The sequence below is a fragment of the Neoarius graeffei genome, chromosome 4 (genome assembly GCF_027579695.1).
Source record: "Neoarius graeffei isolate fNeoGra1 chromosome 4, fNeoGra1.pri, whole genome shotgun sequence".
NCBI lineage: Eukaryota > Metazoa > Chordata > Actinopteri > Siluriformes > Ariidae > Neoarius > Neoarius graeffei.
In genome coordinates this window covers 1,757,415-1,782,928 of record NC_083572.1, presented here as the reverse complement: position 1 = coordinate 1,782,928, position 25,514 = coordinate 1,757,415, and the positions used below count along the sequence as shown (strand labels likewise).

Sequence of the window (25,514 nt, the reverse complement as noted above, 5' to 3'; positions counted from 1 at the left end):
GAGGAGGGAGAGCGAGAGCAGAGGGAGAGCTCTCCCTGGAACCAGACACGGAGTGTGTGTGTGTGTGTCTGTCTGCTAAAGTAACTCGTAGTGGTTAAGACTGAAAAGTTGGCAATAAAGCCGAGTTACAACCCTGATCTCTGTCCTGCCGTCCTCTGTGCTCCACCCACACCTAGGGAAAGCTACACACTTGCAAGTGGAAGGATGGCAAGCCTAAAGACAATCATAACTACACAATGGGCAGTATTTGCATCAGTATTTGCAGTATTTTCATACTTTTATACTCTTTAATGAAAGGTGATACAAGGCGGAAGTCCGCGCCGTTTTTCAGCAGTCGCATCACATGACCAACGCCAGTGAATCAGGAAGGTGGATGTCACAGTGACGTTGTCCAATGACGACGCCAGCTAGAGCTCAGCACAGCGTATCCGCGTATCTCAATGTTTACACAGCACCGGAGCTGACACGATCTGGATTGAATACATGGACGCTGGCGGATTCCCGTTTCCCGGCGGTTTAATGTAAACGGACAGTGCATCCGCGAAGAAAACGAGACAGATACGGTCTAATGTAAACTTGGCCTAAGGGCCTCTGCATGCTCTTGCGACAAGGCTTTCGCAGATAGCTTTTCGCAGACAGTTGTAATTTATCGTTGAGCGGGGAGTAATAGGCGTGCACGATGTTATTCACTGCCACAACGCAAGGGGGCGCGAAGTCACGAAATCGCTAGGAGTAGTTGGTGGGTGTGGTTAGTGGAGTGTTTATCCTCCAGTTACTTATAATGACTAGAACTGGAGTCGTATAGATGTACGTACTTCCTCACTTCCTCGATCAACCGCTCTTCGTGCTGCTCCATCGTCGCTCGTGTTTTTAAAAATGGCGGTCGTGAAAACAAACCAAACCGGGAAAGTAGGGAAGCGGAAGTGCGTGTACAGCGGATGTAGAGTGGACCAATCAGAGCCCTCTTGTCTGCGACGCTGTCTGCGAGGCTTCTGTGGTGGTCACAATTTTTGGGAGGTGCTCGCAGAGCGTCTGCGAGGGGGGGGCTACGCAGACGCCATCTGCGAGGATTGCGTTGTCAGCATAAATTGGCCCTTAGAGTCATTGGCTAAGAACTGGCGTTGGAGTCCCTCAGAGTACAGTTGTTTAGCTTCTCTCACCACTTTGCTAAACCTGTTCCTAGACTCTTTAAACCCATTCCTGTCCCCACTTCTGAACGCTTCTTCCTTTTTCCACCTTAGCTGTCTGAGCTGATCTGTGAACCAGGGTTTGTCATTATTGTAACTCACCCTGGTCTGTGACGGAACACAGCAGTCCTCACAGAAGCTGATGTAGGATGTCACAGCCTCTCTGTGTACTCCTCCAGAATGTTGGTAGCAGTCCTGAACACATCCCAGTTTGTACAGTCCAAGCACACCTGAAGGTTCTCCGCAGCCTCATTGCTCCACATCTTTGATGTCCTCACTACAGATTTCCTCAGCTTTAATTTCTGCCTATATGCAGGAATCAGGTGGACTACGATGTGGTCCGAGTGGCCCACTGCAGCGCGGGGGATGGCGTGATCAGCATTGCTGACTGTAGCATAGCAGTGATCCAAAATATTCTCCTTTCTGGTCGGGCATTTAATAAACTGCTTGTATTTGGGTAGTTCGTGGCTGAGGTCACCTTTGTTAAAGTCACAGAAGACAATAACTCAGGAGTCTGGGTTCGTCTGCTCCACACCCAGTATCTGATTGGCCAGCATGCACTGTGTGTTCTGCCTGTTGGTCTGCGGTGAAATGTAAACACTGACCAGAATGAATGAAGTGGACTCATGGAGGGAGTAGAAGGGTTTACAATTAATGAAAAATGAATGCAGGTCAGGAGAACAGCGTTGCAGTATCACTGACACATCACTGCACCAGCCGCTGTTTACATAAAAACAGATTCCGCCACCCTTTGTTTTACTGGAGAGATCTGTGTTATGGTCCGCTCTGAAAAGGTGGAAGCTGGCCAGCTGCAGCGCAGAGTCCGGTACGAGTCCGCATAGCCGCGTCTCCATGAAGCATAAAACGGAAGATGTAGGAAAGTCCCTGTTTTTCCCCACCAGCAGGTGGAGTTCGTCCAGTTTGTTGCACAATGAGTGCACGTTGGAGAGAAATATCGCAGGTAGCGGAGTGCGAAGTCCATGCCAACGGAGGTGCATAAGCGCACCAGCACTCCTCTGGCTTCTCACTGAGTGAGCAAAGGTGAACACGCCTTTGACCAGAATGTCCAAAATTTCCACAGATGACACCAGAAAAGTTGGCAATAAGTCCGCTGGAGTTGTTCTCCTGATGTTCAAGAGCTCTTCTCTGGTGAAAGAGCTTTGAGTATAGCAGCAGTGAACTGAATTTACAAACAAAATAAGACAAAGCAATGCGCACCAACACACCGAGGCAGCCATCTGTGGCGCCATCTTGACCAAAAGATGATAAATGACTAGATAAATAAATAAATAAATAATTACAGGAAGCCTTGTTTCTGTTTCAGTCATAAAACTGTTTAATGATTGCCATATTTACATCCCAATTCTACAAAATATGCACGTTAAAATATTTCCAGTGAGCGTTTAGCTCTGCATTAGCGCCTAGCCTCAGATCGCACCTTAGCAGCTAACACATTTGACTGACATATTTTAAAAAACAGCTTAAACATTTATGTTAAAAAATGAAAATGTTGTATTTGTGCTGTGAAGAGAGACAGTGGTTTAGCAGGAAGTCAGAATTCACCGAATCAGAGAGTTGCTGTATATAGTTCAGGTCATTAGAACATTAGGTATTAGCGCTGTCTGGACTGGATAACCCCATTAGATCTGATCTGGTATCAGTTTTATTTTACTGCTGTGCTGAATAATTTGTGCATAGACCAAAACAAGCTGATCTCAAAACAGTCACTAAACTTGATGCTAAGTGTGTGCTGATAATCAGTTCAAATCAGGTCACAACGTAATTGGGCAACTGCAAAACTGATCACCATAAGCCTTACTTTCAGCTCAGTGTAGCTTAGCATAAAATATTATCATCGCACTAATGTTAGCTAAGTCATTCGTGTAAAGAAAGGCTAATATCAATGTCAGTAATTATTACCAATTCTTATTTCTGATTGGCTGATCAAAAGGAATGTTTATTTTGCGTAAATCTGAAGCATTTCTCTTTGATACAATACCAAAATGATATTGCAAGCTGTGATTATCACGGTATGAAAATAAAATATCAGCACACACCTAATGGAAACATTCAATTTATATGTACAGTAGCACCATCTATAGATAACATACACACAGACACACACTCGCTTCATTAGCATTGTCCTACACACACAAGACCAGTTAGTCTGGGGTGTGACACATAGCTACAGTTATAAATACACATTTATTTCACACCATTTTACATTTTATCCTTAAATATTTCTTTAAATCCAGTGTGTTGCTGGTAAATAGCATCAGTAGCACAAATGAACATCGGATTTCTTTAAACCTCATGTCCGTTTGTCAGAACAAGGCGTAAACTGTAACAAGGAAGGAGCGCTAGCCAAAACCAGCGCAGGTTTACTGTCTGATCTCAGGACAATTTTGCTTTCAGTTCAGAAATCGGAACGCATCCAGCTGAGGGCTAATTGCTAAAATGCTAATTCTCAAAACGAATAGCAGCACTATGATTTTCAGCTCAAACATGCTAATGATGCTAACAGTGAAAAAAGGTCAAGAGATGCTAGTTAGCATGATGAACTGACTATGCTAATCATTATAAGGATTTTAACAATAGTCTCAGGACAATAAAAATGAACTGATTTTATGAAAACTACTGTGATATTATTCCCAATTTTAAAATCAAATACTGATCTGATGTTGATGCCATCTACAGTACATCAAAACCATTTGTATTTTGCGAAAGTCTGTGTTTTGCATTCATACGCAATATCCACGTTGTTTTCCATGTTGAAGTAATGCACTATTTCTGTGATGTCATCACATATTGTCTTATGTTAACATTCACTACATTCCCACTAGCAAGTAACAATGTTGCACTCGACTTTCAGGAGTTACGGAATTGTGCAAACTTTGACCTCTAAAGTTGGGAAAAACAATAAAAGCTTTTTATTAAGCAATTGTTATGACTGAAATAACAGCAAGTGGCCATTTTGATAGGACATCATGACTCAAACTTTGTTTTTACGATCACTTCCTGAGCAAGCGCTTTTGTTACAATATGAAGTTATGAGATTTATTGTCAAACACACCACAAGTTGCTGATGTCACTCCTGGTTTGTCGTGTCGTTTGTGGGCGTGGTCTGTAAAGCTAATTTTCTCTCATGAAAAGAAAAACTGTCGCAGTCAAATAGCATACAGTACATGTTATAATTTAAGAAACAATATTCAATTAAAATGCTAAAATTGTACTTAAAGATTAAACCGTTATACAGTTTGCAGATTTTAACAATGACGATATTTTCAGAATCGAATGAATTTCAAAAAAAAAAATTTCCAAAAACATTGGCATTGTAGGATCCGTTCAAAACATGTTCCAGAATCACTTATTCAGAAATCTGTCATTTTATTGTGTCATAATTAATTAGCATAAAATCGAGAAATGAAACATGGATACTGTTGCGGTGACGCTATACAGAAAATGTACGGTCGCTTTGTCACTTGCTAATGAGAATTGTAGTGGATGCATTCAGTAAATCACACGACAATGCTTTTATTAGTCGGAAAGTGTAAATGTAAACGTAAACGTAGCTGCATCATTTCACTCGCGTAGAAAAGGGACAATTCTACTAATTTGGCTACAACTTTGTGATTTCTGTTCACCATGGTTACTGTATTTTTATGCTAATAAGCTTGTTGTATCTCTTCATGAGTCGGTTATATTGTAGATAAAAACAAGACAACGGACTCGTGCAAAAATATAAAGATATAAAAATATAACGTGGTAAATTACATGGTCAAAATGTTAATTCACTTGAATATAAAAGTGAAACAAAAAACAACAAATTCATCTTCATCAGCAGTTCATTGGTGAATTTTAGTCTAATGAACTTGTAAACCTTGAAAGCTTGAACAACAACAAGTAGGCAGGGCTATAGTTTCTACGCCACACTTGACTCCGCCCTTTGCCAAATATTAAGTAGAGTTCATACCGGACTTTTGTCATTAACAAGCCCAAGAAACTCAAATAATCCACTTCATATTCCTTCCAAAATCATTGATCATTTTTCCACCAATAATGTGCTTGTTAATTCTTGGTTTATCGCGTTAGCACTTTTCACCGTTAGCCACATTAGCATGATTTTCCTCACTGTTGCTTTAAGCTATCTGGATTAGATTACCCCGAGTTTGCTGTTTCATTTTTTACTCTTTATCCTTTGCTTTCACATTCTGTTCTGCTGTATCTCTTCTTTTTCTTGGACGGCACACAGCAATGATGATGATGCAGTTTAGGCACTAAACACACACACACACACACACACACACACACACACACACACACACACACACACACACACACACACAGACACTTGGAGTGAGGTACTTAGCATTTGGTTCTCAAGTCACAAACAGCCAAAGATTAAAGGTTATGATGACCTTCATACAAAAACAACACACACACACACACACACACACGCTGGTCATGGTGCTGGCGGGAGTTTAACGTCCAGCAGGCTATAAGCAAAGACGTTCCAGAAAATCCCGAAGAGGACGAAGAGGCCGTACACGCTGATGAAGATCCAGAAGAGGAACTGCTCATGCAGTCGCTGCTCGTAGTTCTGCAGCACGACTACACCCAGCGTCAGGCCCACTGCCACCCCGCCCAGGTGGGCACAGAAACTTGGGTTAGGGCACGGGGGCACAGCAGGGGGGTAGAACCTCAACCACACAGCCCGGCCAAACTCCACGCTCACTGCGGGACAGTCAGAGATATTATTATTGTGTGATGAAGTGGAGTCACTGTTCCCACCATGAAGTGGATTATGTTCATGTAACAGCATGTTCCCAAGTGTTTTATTTCTCTTACACCACAGCAATTAAACGATTACAATTTTTAATTTATTAAAGAATAGTGCATCATACATTTTATCAGTTTAATCTTACTTTTAATGTTTGTGAATTTAGTTCCTGTTCTCACTTCTGTTACAGCAGTAATATAAACACTTGCTCCCTCACCAGAGCCTCTTTATTCTCTCTCTTGAAGTTAATAAGACAAAAAAACCCACACAGTTTGTCATGGTACTGAGAAACAACAAAGAAGCATAAACTCGTCTGTCCTGTGACAGATCGCTGACACTGGAGACTCCTTCCATAAATATTACATCAACACATTTCTCCTTATATCAATAATCTGTTTATTATCAGTGGAATGTCTGCTGGACACGCCCCTATGGATGAGCTGTTACTATAGAAACCATAACGAATCAGAACAAGTGCATTAATATAGACCTGCGCTACTGTCAAAGCTGCTGTTAGAGAGAATTCATCAACGCCTTCTGACCAACCAGAGTCCAGAACTCAACAGCAGTGTGGTGTAATAATAATAATAATAATAATAATAATAATAATACAACCCCAATTCCAAAAAAGTTGTGACAAAGTACAAATTGTAAATAAAAATGGAATGCAATAATTTACAAATCTCAAAAACTGATATTGTATTCACAATAGAACATAGACAACATATCAAATGTCAAAAGTGAGACATTTTGAAATTTCATGCCAAATATTGGCTCATTTGAAATTTCATGACAGCAACACATCTCAAAAAAGTTGGGACAGGGGCAATAAGAGGCTGGAAAAGTTAAAGGTACAAAAAAGGAACAGCTGGAGGACCAAATTGCAACTCATTAGGTCAATTGGCAATAGGTCATTAACATGACTGGGTATAAAAAGAGCATCTTGGAGTGGCAGCGGCTCTCAGAAGTAAAGATGGGAAGAGGATCACCAATCCCCCTAATTCTGCGCCGACAAATAGTGGAGCAATATCAGAAAGGAGTTCGACAGTGTAAAATTGCAAAGAGTTTGAACATATCATCATCTACAGTGCATAATATCATCAAAAGATTCAGAGAATCTGGAAGAATCTCTGTGCGTAAGGGTCAAGGCCGGAAAACCATACTGGGTGCCCGTGATCTTCGGGCCCTTAGACGGCACTGCATCACATACAGGCATGCTTCTGTATTGGAAATCACAAAATGGGCTCAGGAATATTTCCAGAGAACATTATCTGTGAACACAATTCACCGTGCCATCCGCGGTTGCCAGCTAAAACTCTATAGTTCAAAGAAGAGGCCGTATCTAAACATGATCCAGAAGCGCAGGCGTCTTCTCTGGGCCAAGGCTCATTTAAAATGGACTGTGGCAAAGTGGAAAACTGTTCTGTGGTCAGACGAATCAAAATTTGAAGTTCTTTATGGAAATCAGGGACGCCGTGTCATTCGGACTAAAGAGGAGAAGGACGACCCGAGTTGTTATCAGCGCTCAGTTCAGAAGCCTGCATCTCTGATGGTATGGGGTTGCATTAGTGCGTGTGGCATGGGCAGCTTACACATCTGGAAAGACACCATCAATGCTGAAAGGTATATCCAGGTTCTAGAGCAACATATGCTCCCATCCAGACGACGTCTCTTTCAGGGAAGAACTTGCATTTTCCAACATGACAATGCCAAACCACATACTGCATCAATTACAGCATCATGGCTGTGTAGAAGAAGGGTCCGGGTACTGAACTGGCCAGCCTGCAGTCCAGATCTTTCACCCATAGAAAACATTTGGCGCATCATAAAACGGAAGATACGACAAAAAAGACCTAAGACAGTTGAGCAACTAGAATCCTACATTAGACAAGAATGGGTTAACATTCCTATCCCTAAACTTGAGCAACTTGTCTCCTCAGTCCCCAGACGTTTACAGACTGTTGTAAAGAGAAAAGGGGATGTCTCACAGTGGGAAACATGGCCTTGTCCCAACTTTGAGATGTGTTGTTGTCATGAAATTTAAAATCACCTAATTTTTCTCTTTAAATGATACATTTTCTCAGTTTAAACATTTGATATGTCATCTATGTTCTATTCTGAATAAAATATGGAATTTTGAAACTTCCACATCATTGCATTCCATTTTTATTTACAATTTGTACTTTGTCCCAACTTTTTTGGAATCGGGGTTGTAATAATAAATGGTATTCTACAGATGTTTGATACCAGACATGCCTCGCCCCCTCCCTCTGTTGCATGTGCATATTAAAACATGACTGGCTCTTATATTTGATGATGCAGTAACATACTGAATGTTAAAAAGGATGTGTAGCTGTTCAGCTTCTACACAAACTAAAAGGTTTTCATCTCATCTCATCTCATCATCTGTAGCCGCTTTATCCTGTTCTACAGGGTCGCAGGCGAGCTGGATCCTATCCCAGCTGACTACGGGCGAAAGGCGGGGTTCACCCTGGACAAGTCGCCAGGTCATCACAGGGCTGACACATAGACACAGACAACCATTCACACTCACATTCACACCTACGCTCAATTTAGAGTCACCAGTTAACCTAACCTGCATGTCTTTGGACTGTGGGGGAAACCGGAGCACCCGGAGGAAACCCACGCGGACACGGGGAGAACATGCAAACTCCACACAGAAAGGCCCTCGCCGGCCACGGGGCTCGAACCCAGACCTTCTTGCTGTGAGGCGACAGCGATAACCAGTACACCACCGTGCCGCCCCCTAAAAGGTTTTAATCATGAAAAATTTTTGTTTGAGGTTTTTTAAAACAACTTACTGCACACCAGCGCCATTGCCATCCGGAACAACTTAAACTGACACTTCATCCCTGACCAGTTCTGCACAGAGAGAGCGAGAGAGAGAGAGAGAGAGAGAGAGCACAGACATTCATAATTCAACATACATTAATACATTTTTTCTTCTTCTTATTATTATTATTATGATGATGAATCGTTTGTCGCTGATGTAATTCAGGATCATGGTGGGTTGTTCACATCCTGCGTCAGTTTAAACGAGCGTCGCCTTGTTTTTGGAGAAATCAGGAGAAAATCTCAATCTCCTCACAGTAACCCGAGCTCAGGATCGATCGCTGCACTCTGGAGCCGTGCACCGTCACTTTTTATTAAAACATTATTTGCTCTATTCTTCCTCCAGCTGCAACGCTCTGTTTGGCTTGAACAGTTTCGTAACGGACTCTGGCTTGATAAAAGGCTAAATATCTTCATTCATACCAATAAATTACACTGATCAGTGTGAGAGAGGGGAAGAAAACAAATCTGAGGAAATCTGAATTATAAATGGATAAAATGAAGTGACAAGCAGTTTTACGTGTAACAGGTCACCTCTTTAGAATTTCATTGTATGATTATAGGACAAAAAAACAACAACACAAAAACCCAGGGTTAATTGGTTTACATTTTTTTCAGTTTTGTAAAATTTCTTTCTTTCTGTATTTAAAAATGTTGGTAAATTTGTTTTATGATTCTTTAAATTCTGTTTTTATTCTTTGCTTTTATAACTTCTATTTCTATATTTGTAAAGATCTGTTTTATGTTTTTTTATTACATAATTTTTAAAATAGTTAAAGAATACTCTTTCATTCTGTATTTTTTAATAACTCTAAGACAATATTTTGAGACAATATGGGAGGATTTGGGTTTTTTGTTGTTATTTTAGAGTAAAAAAATATCTTTAATTTAACACCAGGGCCTGTAGATGATGGCAAGCACCAACATGGCCAATGAGGGGGCAATATTTGTGCAGTATTAGGTATATAGATTATGGGTTATGAAAGTGTTTGCTGTAGAAATTTGCAAGCTGGTTTTTGGCACTCGACTGCGATGTATCTGCATGAACATCTCTCTCGCTCTCTCTCTCTCTCTCTGTCACTTGCTAACTCACCCTCAGTGCAGCTGAACTGATCCAGGATCAGCACTGAGATCATCTCCATCATCCATACACTGAATAACACAAAATAAAGAACTGATCCTGGATCTGTTTCTGAGGTGCGTTGAGTAACCTGAGCTCTGATCACACAGACTTGCTGATACTGAGTGTGTGTGTGTGTGTGTGTGTGTGTGTGTGAGAGAGAGAGAAATGCTGAGTAGTGAGACACAAATGAGTGTGTTAATATTTAATGAATGTGAACGAGCTTTTAAACAGCTGTCCTGCAAGGTCAGAGCCCAGGGCATCATGGGAAAGGTGAGGAGAGAGCACTGATCACAGTATGAGCGGTGTGGAAGTGTTCTAGATTACAAACAACACATCTGTCACACAGAGGTATGAAGGCGTGCACACACACACACACACACACACACACACACACACACACACACACACACACACACACACACACTCTCTCCATGTGACAGGGAGCATTAATATGCTGGAATGTGTGGAATGTGTGTGGTGTGAGAACGTCCATGGTTTAGATCTCACACACTCAAGACTGTTTAACTCTACACACACACACACACACACACACACACACACACACACACACACACACACACACACACACACCATTTCTGCCCAGTGCCACCCCAACATGAACTGATTGTATTTCCACCTACATGAGATCCAATCACACTGAGTCAGACGACCTGTGGAAGCTCCTGGGCGTATCTCATCTGGTGTGTGTGTGTGTGTGTGTGTGTGTGTGTGTGTGTGTGTGTGTGTGTTTTTCACTTTACTGTTCTTTACATTAGTGTGAGTATAAAGTGTTTATGTGGTTTTAATCTCATCAGACATAAACACACTTCTTCATCCATTTGGATTTGTCCAGGCAGATTATTCTCTATAGTACTTCACTATAAGACTACTGCATAGAGAACTTTACTATACTGCCTTATACTATACTTAACTATATAATGTTGCATTATAATATATTAAACTGTGCAGCATTATGCAAATATTCTACAGTAATACAGTATAATATATATTTAGTCATTGTGTAAAAACAAAGCTCCTGATAAGTGCAGGAGCAAAATATTTACAAGGGCTCAAAATCAATCTGAATAGAATCATAATATTATAAAATTCCCGTGCAGGGATTGGCCAAGGATGGCTCATGTGACATCAAATAGTTCCACCACTGATTAAGCGATGTATCTCGTGACATCAAAAATAACAAAAAAAAAAATGGATATGGTGTGAGTCAGTCATGGAATATCCTGGATATACCATGAACTGATGTCACAATTTCAAGCTATACGGCTGACTTGAGTCACAGCTGTGGCTCTGCGAGCATTTCTGTGTGTGTAGATCTACGTATCATGATTATGCCTAGCGAGGCAGGTGATAGCATGCTAATAAATAGAACCCCGATTCCAAAAAAGTTGGAAGTTTCAAAATTCCATATTTTATTCAGAATAGAACATAGATGACATATCAAATGTTTAAACTGAGAAAATGTATCATTTAAAGAGAAAAATTAGGTGATTTTAAATTTCATGACAACAACACATCTCAAAAAAGTTGGGACAAGGCCATGTTTCCCACTGTGAGACATCCCCTTTTCTCTTTACAACAGTCTGTAAACGTCTGGGGACTGAGGAGACAAGTTGCTCAAGTTTAGGGATAGGAATGTTAACCCATTCTTGTCTAATGTAGGATTCTAGTTGCTCAACTGTCTTAGGTCTTTTTTGTCGTATCTTCCGTTTTATGATGCGCCAAATGTTTTCTATGGGTGAAAGATCTGGACTGCAGGCTGGCCAGTTCAGTACCCGGACCCTTCTTCTACGCAGCCATGATGCTGTAATTGATGCAGTATGTGGTTTGGCATTGTCATGTTGGAAAATGCAAGGTCTTCCCTGAAAGAGACGTCGTCTGGATGGGAGCATATGTTGCTCTAGAACCTGGATATACCTTTCAGTATTGATGGGGTCTTTCCAGATGTGTAAGCTGCCCATGCCACACGCACTAATGCAACCCCATACCATCAGAGATGCAGGCTTCTGAACTGAGTGCTGATAACAACTCGGGTCGTCCTTCTCCTCTTTAGTCCGAATGACACGGCGTCACTGATTTCCATAAAGAACTTCAAATTTTGATTCGTCTGACCACAGAACAGTTTTCCACTTTGCCACAGTCCATTTTAAATGAGCCTTGGCCCAGAGAAGACGTCTGCGCTTCTGGATCGTGTTTAGATACGGCTTCTTCTTTGAACTATAGAGTTTTAGCTGGCAACGGCGGATGGCACGGTGAATTGTGTTCACAGATAATGTTCTCTGGAAATATTCCTGAGCCCATTTTGTGATTTCCAATACAGAAGCATGCCTGTATGTGATGCAGTGCCGTCTAAGGGCCCGAAGATCACGGGCACCCAGTATGGTTTTCCGGCCTTGACCCTTACGCACAGAGATTCTTCCAGATTCTCTGAATCTTTTGATGATATTATGCACTGTAGATGATGATATGTTCAAACTCTTTGCAATTTTACACTGTCGAACTCCTTTCTGATATTGCTCCACTATTTGTCGGCGCAGAATTAGGGGGATTGGTGATCCTCTTCCCATCTTTACTTCTGAGAGCCGCTGCCACTCCAAGATGCTCTTTTTATACCCAGTCATGTTAATGACCTATTGCCAATTGACCTAATGAGTTGCAATTTGGTCCTCCAGCTGTTCCTTTTTTGTACCTTTAACTTTTCCAGCCTCTTATTGCCCCGTCCCAACTTTTTTGAGATGTGTTGCTGTCATGAAATTTCAAATGAGCCAATATTTGGCATGAAATTTCAAAATGTCTCACTTTCGACATTTGATATGTTGTCTATGTTCTATTGTGAATACAATATCAGTTTTTGAGATTTGTAAATTATTGCATTCTGTTTTTATTTACAATTTGTACTTTGTCACAACTTTTTTGGAATCGGAGTTGTAAAATAAAATAAAATAGTAAAAAGAAATAAAGCGATAGCATGATACATTGCACATGTGCAGGTCAAAGGTTGCACCGACATAAACAACAAACGTGGCTGCCTCCAGTGAGTTTATGCCAAGATTCAATCTTAACACTTTTAGTTTGGACTTTTTTGATGAGGGATATAAATCTAATATACCATGCGCTGAGAGGTTCCGGGAATTATGGATTCTCTTTAGTGACTGGCACCGTACTGCGCCCCTCACAAAACAGTACTCTACCAGTCACCTCAGAGAATCCATCATTTCAAACGGAACCTCTCAGTGCACGGGATATTTGATTACTATACTTCAGGACAGTGTGTTCACATCAGGCTGGTGAGATGAGGAGAAATGAAGCAGTTATGTGTGCATACATTACTGAAGTATACCATACTATAATATATTTAAATAATACTGGCTGGTGTTGAGTGGTCTATCAGATATATTCCATTCAGCTAGCATGATAGTGAACAAGTCGAAGGCGAGTAGCTGAATGGAATATATCTGATAGACCACGAAAAAAAGCCATTATTATTATTATTATTATTATTATAATACATGCACACTCTCTTCATATCAGCATTCTTGAAGGCCAACGTGAGCTTACCCACGACTCAGTGCTGTTAGCACGGCAGTGCAGTCACCTTCCAGCTGGTGTAGTGTTAGCGAAGACCAATGCTAGCGCAGTCAAGCCAAATATTATTATTATTATTATTATTATTATTATAAAATCTGTGTAATTTACTTAGTTACTTTTAAAATCAACATCGATAGCTACACACAACGGAGCGACCTGGCAGCCAAAACTCTCAAAATCTTCCGCTTTTAACAAAGCAAACCTGGCGGCCATGTTTGTTTACAAACTGTCATAGTCACTCGCTAGCGCAGAAGTTTTACGTCTCCGACGTGTCTCTTTTCCAGTTTTTTGATGTCCATTGGTATGTTTTTCTCTTGTAAATATTCATGAAGAATATATAATTTCTATTCTTTTTATTGTTTTGTTATTGTATTTCTATTGTTGTTCTATTAGGCACTGTTTTTTAGGCATTTATTCCATGCACAGTTCTTATCACGGATTTTTTCCCCCTCCAGCTTATACTGTTGTATTTTAACTAGAGGGACTTCTGGTACAAGAATTTCCCTCGGGATTAATAAAGTTTTATCTTATCTTATCTTAATGAAGTTTTGGTAGCCTTTCAGGTGTTCAGCGTGTCTTTGGTTTCAGTTTGTTTATTTAGTGCTTAATCCTAGCAGCAGCACTGGATTAGCCTCATTTTCTCTCTCTCCCAGCCGAAAAAGAAATGCTTCTGCGCATGTGCAGCAGAAAAGTTTTGTCATTGGATCTTCGTACGAACTCTGACGTGTGATGTCGTGTTGTCTTGACAGCGTGAAATATTGTAACAATACTGCATGCTCATTCTCCATTGGGGAGAGCAGCGTAATACATGGAGGATAAGTGATATGATATCAATATTGCATGCTATCAATAAACCCACCAGAAGGGAATAGAATACATGTTTTTATTCCATGGAAAAAGTGGCCCGTATGTATAATAATATAATATATTTTGTTGCATTCCAGTTATGTATACTATACAAGGCTATGCTATACTATGCTATATTATCTGATAAACAGTGAACTCCACACACTTCTATGAAACAGAACACACATTACACCCATACATGTGCATTTACCATGACAACGTTGGCAAGATGGGCGGAGACGAGGGCGTAAACTCCTCCTGATGATCCGACTACAGGGGCAGCCATGTCTACCACAGATACGACCAGAGAACCTGCAGAAAATGAGAGAGGGAGAGAGAGAGAGAGAGAGAGAGCTGCATTAGCAATATGACTCATTTATATTCACAGTGTACAATTATAAAGCTCACTTTTAAAGAAAGCACAGGTAAAATGGCCTTGTGTGTGTGTATGTGTGTGTGTGTGTGGTTATGTCTCTGTTCCGGTTCATTGCTTTATCAGCAGAGTCAGATCTGCATCAGAGTAACAGTGCCAGGTGTCTGCTGATCAGCTAAATCAGCGCTGAACTCTCTCGGCAGTGTCATGTATTTTTCTTGACCTGTTTCTGTCTGGCAAAAGGATGACAAAACTTCTGCTTCTAAACAATCTACACACTGTGTGTTAGGGATGTAACTGAATGTGGATTGAACAGATCATGCGTTCTAAACAAAGACAAACAGAGGTACAAATATGAGGTACACTTTTTTTTGTTGTTTTTGTTTTGTTTAATGACGTATGAGTGCGAGCATGAAGTTTGAACATGTGCCGGTCCTTGATAACTTCCTGGTCAGCATCGTTCTGGTGCATATCTAGAACATCTAAACAATCTAACCAAATTTGCTAGAAAATAGAAAACAAACATTCCTGCTGTTCAAGTCACAATGTTCAAGTCAGTATAGCAGAAAACAAACAGAAATAATGGAATAACAGGAAGTCATGAGCTGATTTGCATATTCAGTGCGATATACCAATCAGGATTTCCTGATAAAACCTGATAAACATGTACAATAAGAAACCACCTGCTGTAAACATTCTTGAGATGCAAAAAAATAAATAAATCTGTTCTGACAGTGTCTGGGGTTTCACACAGAGATAAAAGCAGAATGATGCTGCCTGTAATTACAGTGTCTCTAAAATCACATGATTATACGGCTTAATCGCACACGAGGACAGACGTACACATAGCTGCTCGGCTCCACGCCTTAAAACCTTCAGAGTGTAATAACACTGACTACATGGTGACAGTAATAACCGTCATCACTGCCATCAACATTACTGTCTCTGTGTTGGGACAATTACCTCAGCCCTCAGTTTACACATCAAACACCACAGAGGCGTCACTCCATCCTAAACGGCTGCAACACGTCCTACTGTCAGGAGCAGTATAAGAGCAGTATATGGGGGAAATAATCATATCATACCGTTTGATATTAGGCGACAGATCTGTGATAAATGATATATATATATACAGTATATGTGTGTGTATGTGTAATATTGCCCCCCCAAACAGCTTCCTGGCCCACCCTGTTAGTGAGAGCTCGATCCAGCCCTGGTTTAATGACTACAAAAATCATCTTGAATAGCGCTGTGACATAGCATAAGTGCGTGTGTGGTGACAAACAGGCATCCCACCCATCCAGGTTGTATTCCCGCCTCATGTGGAGAGTTCCTTGGATTAGCTCTGGATCCATGGGACCAGGAAAAAGTGTTTACTGAAGATGAATGAATGAATGAATGAATGAATGAAAATAAATAAATAAATAAACACACCAGCTAGCTAAATCACAAGTTCGGCTTTGGGTTGTCTTTTCCTTTCGTAATTTAACAAAATATCTGAGGTAAATGTTGATGTTCTGGATGGTTCTGTCTCATTTCCGCTCTCACTGTGTGTTTGCACTGTCTATAAAAGACCTAACAGCTACATGTTAGTGAGCTAAGGCATAATTTTATCCCTAAAATATCTTTATTTTATTAATTTACTAACACATCTGAGGTAAATATTGATGTTCTGGATGGTTCTGTTTCATTTCCGCTCTCACTGTGTCTTAGGCAGGTCATACTAGCTCACCTTAGAGATTAGCTAGCTTATGTTTAACATCTATATTTCCCAGTTGCCTAGCAACAGTGTCCCCACCACAAACATCCCCCCATCCACATACATTTTTCACACTTCTAAATGCATGGGTCGATTTCTCATTAACACAACAGGATCCTCAGCAGACGCTGTTTCTGAATACACATGCACAAACACACACACACCATTTGGCAGTCTGCATGCTGATTTATGATGCCCCTAATTTCACTCAGAGATTGACCTGAGGGGCACATAGCAGCTGGGATGTGTGTGTGTGTGTGTGTGTGTGTGTGTGTGTGTGTGTGTGTGTGTGTGTGTGTGTGTTTGTGACTGTTGATTATGAAGAGACTCCCATGGTACATTAGTCCTACAACTATGGCCTCAGGACACTGATCTCTCTCTTGCTTCAGGGAGAAGGAAATAACATTTCCAGTCTATCGACCTTCCTACTGATGGAGATGCGAGCGCACACACACACACACACACACACACACACACACACACACACACACACACACACAGAATTTCTCATGAATTTCTGCAATGTCTTGAACCAAAGAGAAAGAAATTGCCTCACTCTCTTGAATAAACTGAAGCGTGTGTGTGTGTGTGTGTGCGTGTGTGTGTGTGTGCAGCATCAAAATAGATCAATCAGTGTTTTTCCTCATCAGCTCAGCCCAGCACTGCGGATCAATCTCAATCAGGTCCGGACAAAATGACCTCACACAGGACGAGAGGTATATTTTGTGTTCAAATTTCTCTCCAGGCTTTTGTGGGCGTGGCCTCTTCTCACACACACACACACACACACACACACACACACACACACACACACACACACACACACACGCATACGTTAAATGAACATCTCCTTCCAGAAAACATGACCATATCAACGACTACACATGTATTTAAATGTATTTATGTTGAGTGTCCGTATGTGAAGTCCCTGTGAATGAGCCATTACTATAGAAACGATAAGGAACACACACCTCCTGACCAATCGTAATGCAGAATTCAACAGCAGCGTGGGATAAAGGGAACACGCACCGTATCTGTAACTCACCCGCAAGAACACCACACACATAGACGAGACCGATCCTGGAGGCTCCATGCACCATCTCCAGAGGAACACCAACCAGCAGCTGCATGGCCATGTTCAGACCCAGGTGCTCGATGCTAACACACACACACACACACAGGAAAATATGAATAAAATGGCTAGGCTACATTACCATCTATCCATTATGCTAGCACTCATCTGACGTTAATAAACATGTCAGTTAAAATGCCCAAGGATTAGTATAGAATAGAAAGAAATCCTGTACTATGTTTCGGTAGCATGGGCTAGTGAATTGAAGCACTGGAATATGTTTATATGGATTAGCCTATGGGTTACTATGAGTGTTCACCTCCTACTGGCAAAGGTTTCTATGAGCTACATGAAGCAGAATGGGTTAGCAGAAGCTAGTGAATGTTTATATGCTACTAGAAAGTGTTCGTGGGCTACTAGCATAGATCTGTGTGGGCTAGTCAAAGCTAGTTCAAGCGTTACCATGGAATAGAGGGAGTCGCTGAGTTACTAGCATGGATTTCTGTGGACTATGCTATGGGTTAGAATGAGCTAATGAGTGTCTATGTGCTTTCAGCATAGCTTCCTTTGAGATAGCCAAAAGGTTAGCATGGAATAGCGAGAGTTACTAAGCTATGAGCAAAGGTTTCTGCGAGCTAGTCAAGGCTAAAATGGCTTAGCATGAAGTAGCGTGTGTTTGTGTGCTACCAGCACAGGGCTAGAACGTGTTCATGGCTTTGATTTGTGTGGGCTAATCAGTGCAGACATGAGTTAGCATAGAATAAGCACAGGGCTGGTTGATCTCTCTACAGTTAGCTTTAACCAAGGCTAAAACTGCTTAGCACGGGCTAAACCGAGTGAACATATGCTACCAGTGGATCATGGGTTAGTGGTGGCTAAGGCTATCACTCACCCAGTGTGCATGAAGATGTAGCTGAGGTAGCGCCAGGCCTGTGCCCGCCGCTGAGGGTGGTAGGGCAGAGGGCTCTTCAGGAAGGACGGAGAGGAAACCTGCAGAACCCAGCGGTCCAGCAGGAGACCATAATACACAAACACCACCATCTGAGGGACAAAAACACGAGGTCAGGACCTGGGCGTCGCCACGCTTTATCCTGTTAGCAACACGCTGTTGGCATTTATTTAGCAATGTTTTTGCTATTTTAGCAACACTGTGTTTCTTTTTATTATCAATAATAACATTTTAAAATATACTGTTTCTGGTGTTTTAATAATATTGTTTGTTGTTTACATTATTTTAATGCTGTAGTTTTCATGTTATTTTAGAGGCGTTTTGACGTTACTTTAATGATATTGTATTAAAGTCATTTTAATCATATTGTTTTGTTATTTTCTCAATATTGTGTGTTGTTTTAATAATATTTTGTTTACGCTATTTTAGTGATATTGTGTTAATGCTGCTTTAACAGAAAGTTGTTTACACTGATTTAATGATGTTGTGTGTGTTGTTTTAATGCTATTTTATTCACGTTATTTCAGCAGTACTGTTCGTGTGTGTTATGGTGACAGTATGATTTTAATGCCGTGCTCGCCTCTGTGATGGTGATGGTCAGGATGAGCCAGGGTGGAGGACAGTAGGTGTAGCTGTCGAAGTACCACTTGCGGTCCACTTCCCGAGGCAGCGTCTCATACGCGACGTGTCGGACGAGTCTCTGAGACAAACCAAGTCCCACCTCCTCCCTCAGGCTGGAGCTCTTCAGCTGCCTCCCTCCCTGCTGGATGGCCCTCCGGAAACTGTTCGACCGCTTATTACTCATCTGAGGAAACGCACGATCGGACCAGGATTTAAAACAGCATGGCCTCAAAAACATAACTTGTGATTTGTGGAAAGCTAGATTTTATTTCATGCTTTTTAAAACTTTTAAAGTGTTTTTCTTGCAAGATACAGAATAAACATCCAAAGTTTCTACAAGCTGAAATTTTTTTACACCTCAATTTTAAAGCTGTGCTGCCTTTCAGATTTCTCAAGTGTAGGTCATAAAAAGAATTTTCCCGACACCCAATTATCTTTGTTTAGTGACTGAAAGCTACTGAACTTGAATCACAGACTTCCAATTTCATTAGTTTTTTTAAAAATAGAACAATTTTATTCTATTTTAATAAAATAAAATGGGCGCTGTGTGAGACGGCTGCCTCTCCAGTAGCTCTGTAGTTTTTAGCTCTTTAAACCTCTTTTTTTCCACCTTTTTTTACTTTTCTGCTCTTCTTACGAAGACATAGTGTGTTTTATGATATAACATGGATATATTCTTAATTTCCCTGAGGGAACCCTCCCAAAGGGATCAATAAAGTTTTATCTAATCTAATCTAATTAATGACTTTAGTGCCATGTGGCCCTAAATTCTCCACTATATTTTTTTCCTTTTTTCCATGACCCAATTCAAGATACTACGTCATGCATCCCATGGTGGTCTTTCCCTGTTCACGCAAGGCATTGTGGGATACAAATTTGAAACAGGAGAGAAAAATGGAGGACGTGAGTGTGCGAATGAAACATGAAAGAGCGACTACAGTAACGGAAAGAAAGCAAGAAGAAAAGGCGTTATGTTCTATACGAAGGAAAGGAAACGCAGGACCAAACTAATAAATATGGGCGCTCAGCGAGCACCTCGGTGTGATCAGCTGTTCGTTTAGCGACAGAATGATGGAACTGTCAGTGCACGCTCAAAGGGAAACCTGTAGATGGCAGTAATGCAACACTGTGGATGCCAGCTGCCGTAAAACCCAAAAGAAGAAGAAGAAGGTAAACCTGCGCATGCGCACACGGACTTCCTCTGTCTGCCTGACTGCGCCAAGCGAGCGATTTCATGCACATTATTTGCTTTAATCCCCTCAAATTAAATAACTTCCCAGCCACAGAATGGCCTGATATTTTGTGAGATATTACAGAAATAAACAGATATCACAATCACCACATTTCAGACGGAACTAAATTTCACCAATTTTATGAAATCGAAAGGCCGCCTCGCTTTAAAGATCAGGCTTTTTTTTTAAATCAAGCCTGAATTTTTGAAAAAATTTTTCATTTTTAAGAAAAGATTTCTTTTACGTGATATGCCATAAATATTTTCAATAATATTCAGGAATCATGCGTTTACATTCAAGCTCTAAGGAATTGGATTTAAGTTCTGGATAGCAGAACTGAATCTTACTGGATTCTCCTGCATCTCCGCAATCTCTCTCTCTCTCTCTCTTTCTCCATGTGTTTCCTAATGAGTGCAAGTCTCACTTTCTCTATTTATCTGTGAGAATTTGTAAATCTTGCTTTAAAACTGCACAACAACACATTCACCAGATTCCTCCACCATCACTGAGCAACTACACACACACCGGGGTGGGGGGGAGTGAGAGATACGGTGAGAGAGACAGAAAGAAAGACAGTGAGACAGATGGAAAGAGACAGACAGGGACAAAGGGAAGCAGAGAGACAGAAAGAGCAAGAGGGACAGAGACGGCAAGAGAGAAAGACAGCTAGAGAGAGCAACAGTGAGAGAGAGAGACTGGGAAACTGAGAGAGAGAGAGAGACAGAAGGTGGATGTGTGTGTGTGTGTGTGTGTGTGAGGAAGAAGAATGACTTTTACAAGCTCGTTGCTGAGATAAAACGACTCACACACACTCCGGAATGTTCATCTTCGCCCGCGCTGTAGAGAATAAAGGGCGTCTCAGAGAAATAAAGAATAAAGAATGAGTTCGATGGGGAACGAGTTCATTTTCCTCATGATGGTCAGATAAACACTTTACATCACGCTGGGTTTCAAACACGGTGTAAAATATTCTCATCATCACTATTACACTAAAGCTCACTGTTAGATTAAACATTCAGCAAATTCTACAGAAAAAACTCCCAAGATATAAACACGATAAAACACTCAAACTGTAGTTGAGAACCGTCACAACAGGCGTGGCCTAATATTCTAATGAGCATACTTGATTCTTGACAGCTTGTTGTCTGAGATAGCGGCCTGCAAGGTTCACTTTCACCTGCTAGGTTAGTTGTGTTCGCTGTCTAGCTTTTGCCCTCTAGTTAGCTTTAATTAATAAAACATCCAGGTTACTGAGTCGGCATTTACTTTCATTACCCACAAATGCTTTGCTGCAGACTCTGAAACAATATTAACTTGTATCTGATGCTGCATTGTTTGTGTGTGATTTTGGACGTACAGCTCGTGTTCTGGGTGAGTCTCAGAAACAAAGAACCTTTCCATGAACTTTTTCAGGAAATCAGGAACCTGTCCATGGACCCAAGAACTTTTTAGGATATCAGGAACCTTTTCAAGAGCCGTAGAAATTGTTCAGGAACTCAAAAATCCTCTTCAGGAAGCACGCTTCTTAGCAACCCAAGGACCCTTTTGGTGAGTTTTAGGAACCCAAAAACCTTTTCAGGAACGCAGAGACTTACTCAGAAAACTTATTACAGAAACCAGGAACCTATGAAGGAACCCGCTTTTTTTTTTTTTTACAATCTAATAAAACTTTCCAAGAACACAGGATTTTATATATTTTTTTAAACAGGAACCATTTTTTCAGGAACTCAAAAACCTTTTCTGTCACCCTGAATCAAGAACAAGTGAACTTTTTACAAACCCAAGAAACTTTTTAGGAACCCAGTGTCAGTAACACGATAGAGAGCGCCACTTCCAGTCAGACTACAAACATGGCCGATCTGAACTACAACATCCAAGAACCACAGCGCCCTCTATCGCCTGTCTATTAATTACACCTGCCACTCATTTCCTGGTTAATCAGCCCATGCTGTATAAACACCTCTCCCACACTCACTCGAAGCGACATATCATTCACTGTCTTACCCGCCATACCAAACCTTGTTATTCTGCCTGCTTTATCGTGTTCTCGACCGTCATTATTGTCTCGTTACTCTTTAGTCTAGCCCTTAATACTCTGTCTGCCGATCAATCGACCCCTACCTGTCCCTCAACTTTAATTTCGTCTAGTGTTTTGGATTTGTTTGCCAGTCTGCGTTCCCCGCTCTCCCCTGCACATACATCCAAGCGCCTGTAACCTGACACCCACAGGATCTTACTCAATTTCAGGAGCCCAAGAACTTTTTTCAGGAACCTTTCATAGGTTCCCAGAAACTGTTTTAGAAACTAAGACAGGTTTTCAAGAATACGGCAATTTTTTTTTTAGGTTTTCAAGAATACGGCAATTTTTTTTTTTTTAGAAATCTGGAATTCTTTTAAGAAACTCAAGACCGTTTTCAAGAACACAGGAACCTTTTAAGGAACCTTGAAACTTTTTGGTAACCAAGAATTAGGAGCTGAAGTATTTTTATAGAACCTTTTTAACTTCCCAATGAGCTCAGGATGTTTTATTGGAACTCGGGCCTCTTTAGAAATCCAGGGACCTTTCCATGAACCCAAAATGTTTTTCAGGAACCAATTTTTTTTTTTTAAAGAGTTCAAGAACCTCAGCTGTATTTCCACTAAGGGAACCAGGTACTTTTCTGGAGATCAGAAACTACTGGAGATGGAGCTTAATGTACTAAAAGTCTTCGAGACATTTTTAGTGGACGAGTGAATCAGAACAGTTCCACAGCAGATCTAAGAAGCTTCCAGAACCTCAACGTAAACGGTTTTTCTTTCATTTTTCTGTACTGATCTTCATCTATCTGTTTTTTCCTCTTTCTTTCTGTCTTTCTTTTTTCTGCTTTCAGCCTTTCAGTCTCATGATATAAAACTCTCTTCAGTCCCCGTGTCTCCCCCCATGTATTTTGGTAAATGTGTCACAGCAGGTGCTTTATAGGACACAATAGCGACTGAGACACACACACACACACACACACACACACACACAGAGCACTGTCCTTCACCCCTCTGCATGTACCTCATTTTTACCCGCTTGTCCCATAAAGAGACAGAGATCAGAAACTGAATTGGAAAAAAATGAGAGACAGAAAGAGAGAGACAGAGACCTGATCAGTCGAGTCAGCTGATCCCCCAGAGCATTGTGGGTAATGTTCCAGACTCACCAGGTTGATGAAATCCTGATATCGGACTTTTCCCTCGGCGTTCCCGTTGGCCAGCGCCAGCAGAACCTCCAGCTTGTGTGTGTCGAGTTCAGAGCCGTGTGTCTCGAGCAGATCACGCAAACGCTCAGCGCTGATGAAGCCTGAACTCTCCGGGTCATACTGAAACACACACACACAATGATGATGTCATGCAACAATTAACTTTGTGGCCTGTGTCTATAAATTAAAAGCAATAACACACACACGCAGTCTCAATTTCATACCTCTATGAACAGGCTGGGGTCTACAAAACGGCCTCAATTTCATTCACACACTCCATTTCAATTAGACTTCACACACACACACACACACACACACACACACACACACACACACACACATTCTGTGTTACTTCTACATGCAAATCTCTTGGCTTTGAGATGCACATTAATCCCTGAATAATAGAGAGAGAGGGAGAGAGAGAGAGAGAGAGAATTGAGGATGGGGTGGGCCTGGTATTTTAGACCTCATTTGCATAATACTGAATATTAAACAGGCTGCTCTGGTCAGTGGTGCATGTGTGTGTGTGTGTGTGTGTGAGTGACCAACTGCCACAACATGCAACATGCATGAGGGGGCGTGGCTTGTTTAACTGACAGGACGTCATCCAAATCAGCTGTTTATTAAAATAACTGGTGTTCTGTTAACAGAAAGGTGAGAAAGTACAGCTGAAGGACAGACGGCTCTCGTTTTAGTGAGAACAGGAACAGGGTCAAGTCCCTCAATTTCACTCTTCACTTCCAGCTGAGACACACACAAAATCTCCCACAATCCTTTGCACATTTCAAGGTCACTATAATCCCTTCACACCCAAGTGTCCTTCTTCCATCACTCACATCATCACTACTGTTATTAACACAGAGAGAGAGAGAGAGAGAGAGAGAGAGAGAGAGATCAGGGTGGAGAAGTGGCGCTGGCCAAATACTTTGAAATGTCACTCAATTACGTACATCAGGGTGACAAACCTGTCTGAGTGAAACACCTCAAAAGGAGGGGAAAGAAAGAAAGAAAGAAAGAAAGAAAGAAAGAAAGAAAGAAAGAAAGAAAGAAAGAAAGAAAGAAAGAAAGAAAGAAATGCTAAGATTAAATGTTGGTAAAAGAAAAGAGAAGAAAGGTAGGTCACCATCACTCTGTCTGTCTCTGAGATTTATAGTGTTTAATGAGGGGGTCTGATGGAGTGTGTGTGTGTGTGTGTGTGTGTGTGTGTGTGTAAAGGAAGTGTGACTGCAGTGGCTTTAGCTCTGAGGTTAAAGATCTCAGGGGGAATCAGAGGTCACTGTCTGACACACTTTCAACATTTCCATATTGGCACAGAAATGACAGAAACATCGGAAATAACAGAAATAAAATATCAAATGACTGATATGTCAGAAATAACAAAAATGACAAAAAATTTTAAATGACAGAATGAACAGAAACATCAAAAATGGCAGAAAACGACAGAAACAACAGAAATGTCAGAAGCCACATGAACCACAGGAGCAACGATAACAAAAGAAAATGAGAGGGCACGAAAGAAATGACAGACATATCAGAAGCAACACTAATGACAGAAACGAAAGAATCATCATAAAATATCAGAAAACAACATTAACGACAGAAACGACAGATCACGAGCCTCACCTACAGGGAAAAGGAACAAAGCTCAGCAGTAAAAGGAAACATGTCATGAAAAATATAAACACTTTCATAAATTAACGTTTAAGCAGCGAAACATGACAACAGGGTCATGTAGACGACTGTTGCTATGGTTACACATCTCACCGGATTTAAACTTTTCTGGCTCTTTGGCCGAGAAATCATTACTTCATGATAATTACGATTTTATTGCGATGGTGAACAGAAAATACAGGTGGAGCGAAAAACTGCGAATGATGCTCGTTGTCATG

At 41.0% G+C, this 25,514-nt stretch overlaps 1 protein-coding gene across 1 annotated transcript in view; it reads right to left on the bottom strand.

The window, feature by feature from the left end:
• Positions 1–5,649: 5,649 nt before the first annotated feature.
• Positions 5,650–25,514, bottom strand: part of rhbdl3 (rhomboid, veinlet-like 3 (Drosophila)) — a 26,663-nt gene continuing 6,798 nt past the window's right edge. Inside the window, exons 3-9 of the mRNA XM_060918060.1 lie at positions 23,587–23,745; positions 19,129–19,353; positions 18,492–18,640; positions 17,573–17,685; positions 14,607–14,707; positions 8,790–8,850; positions 5,650–5,921 (exon numbers count right to left, since the gene is read on the bottom strand). Of these exons, the coding sequence (XP_060774043.1) occupies positions 5,650–5,921; positions 8,790–8,850; positions 14,607–14,707; positions 17,573–17,685; positions 18,492–18,640; positions 19,129–19,353; positions 23,587–23,745 (1,080 nt within the window). The remainder of the gene's footprint in view (positions 5,922–8,789; positions 8,851–14,606; positions 14,708–17,572; positions 17,686–18,491; positions 18,641–19,128; positions 19,354–23,586; positions 23,746–25,514) is intronic.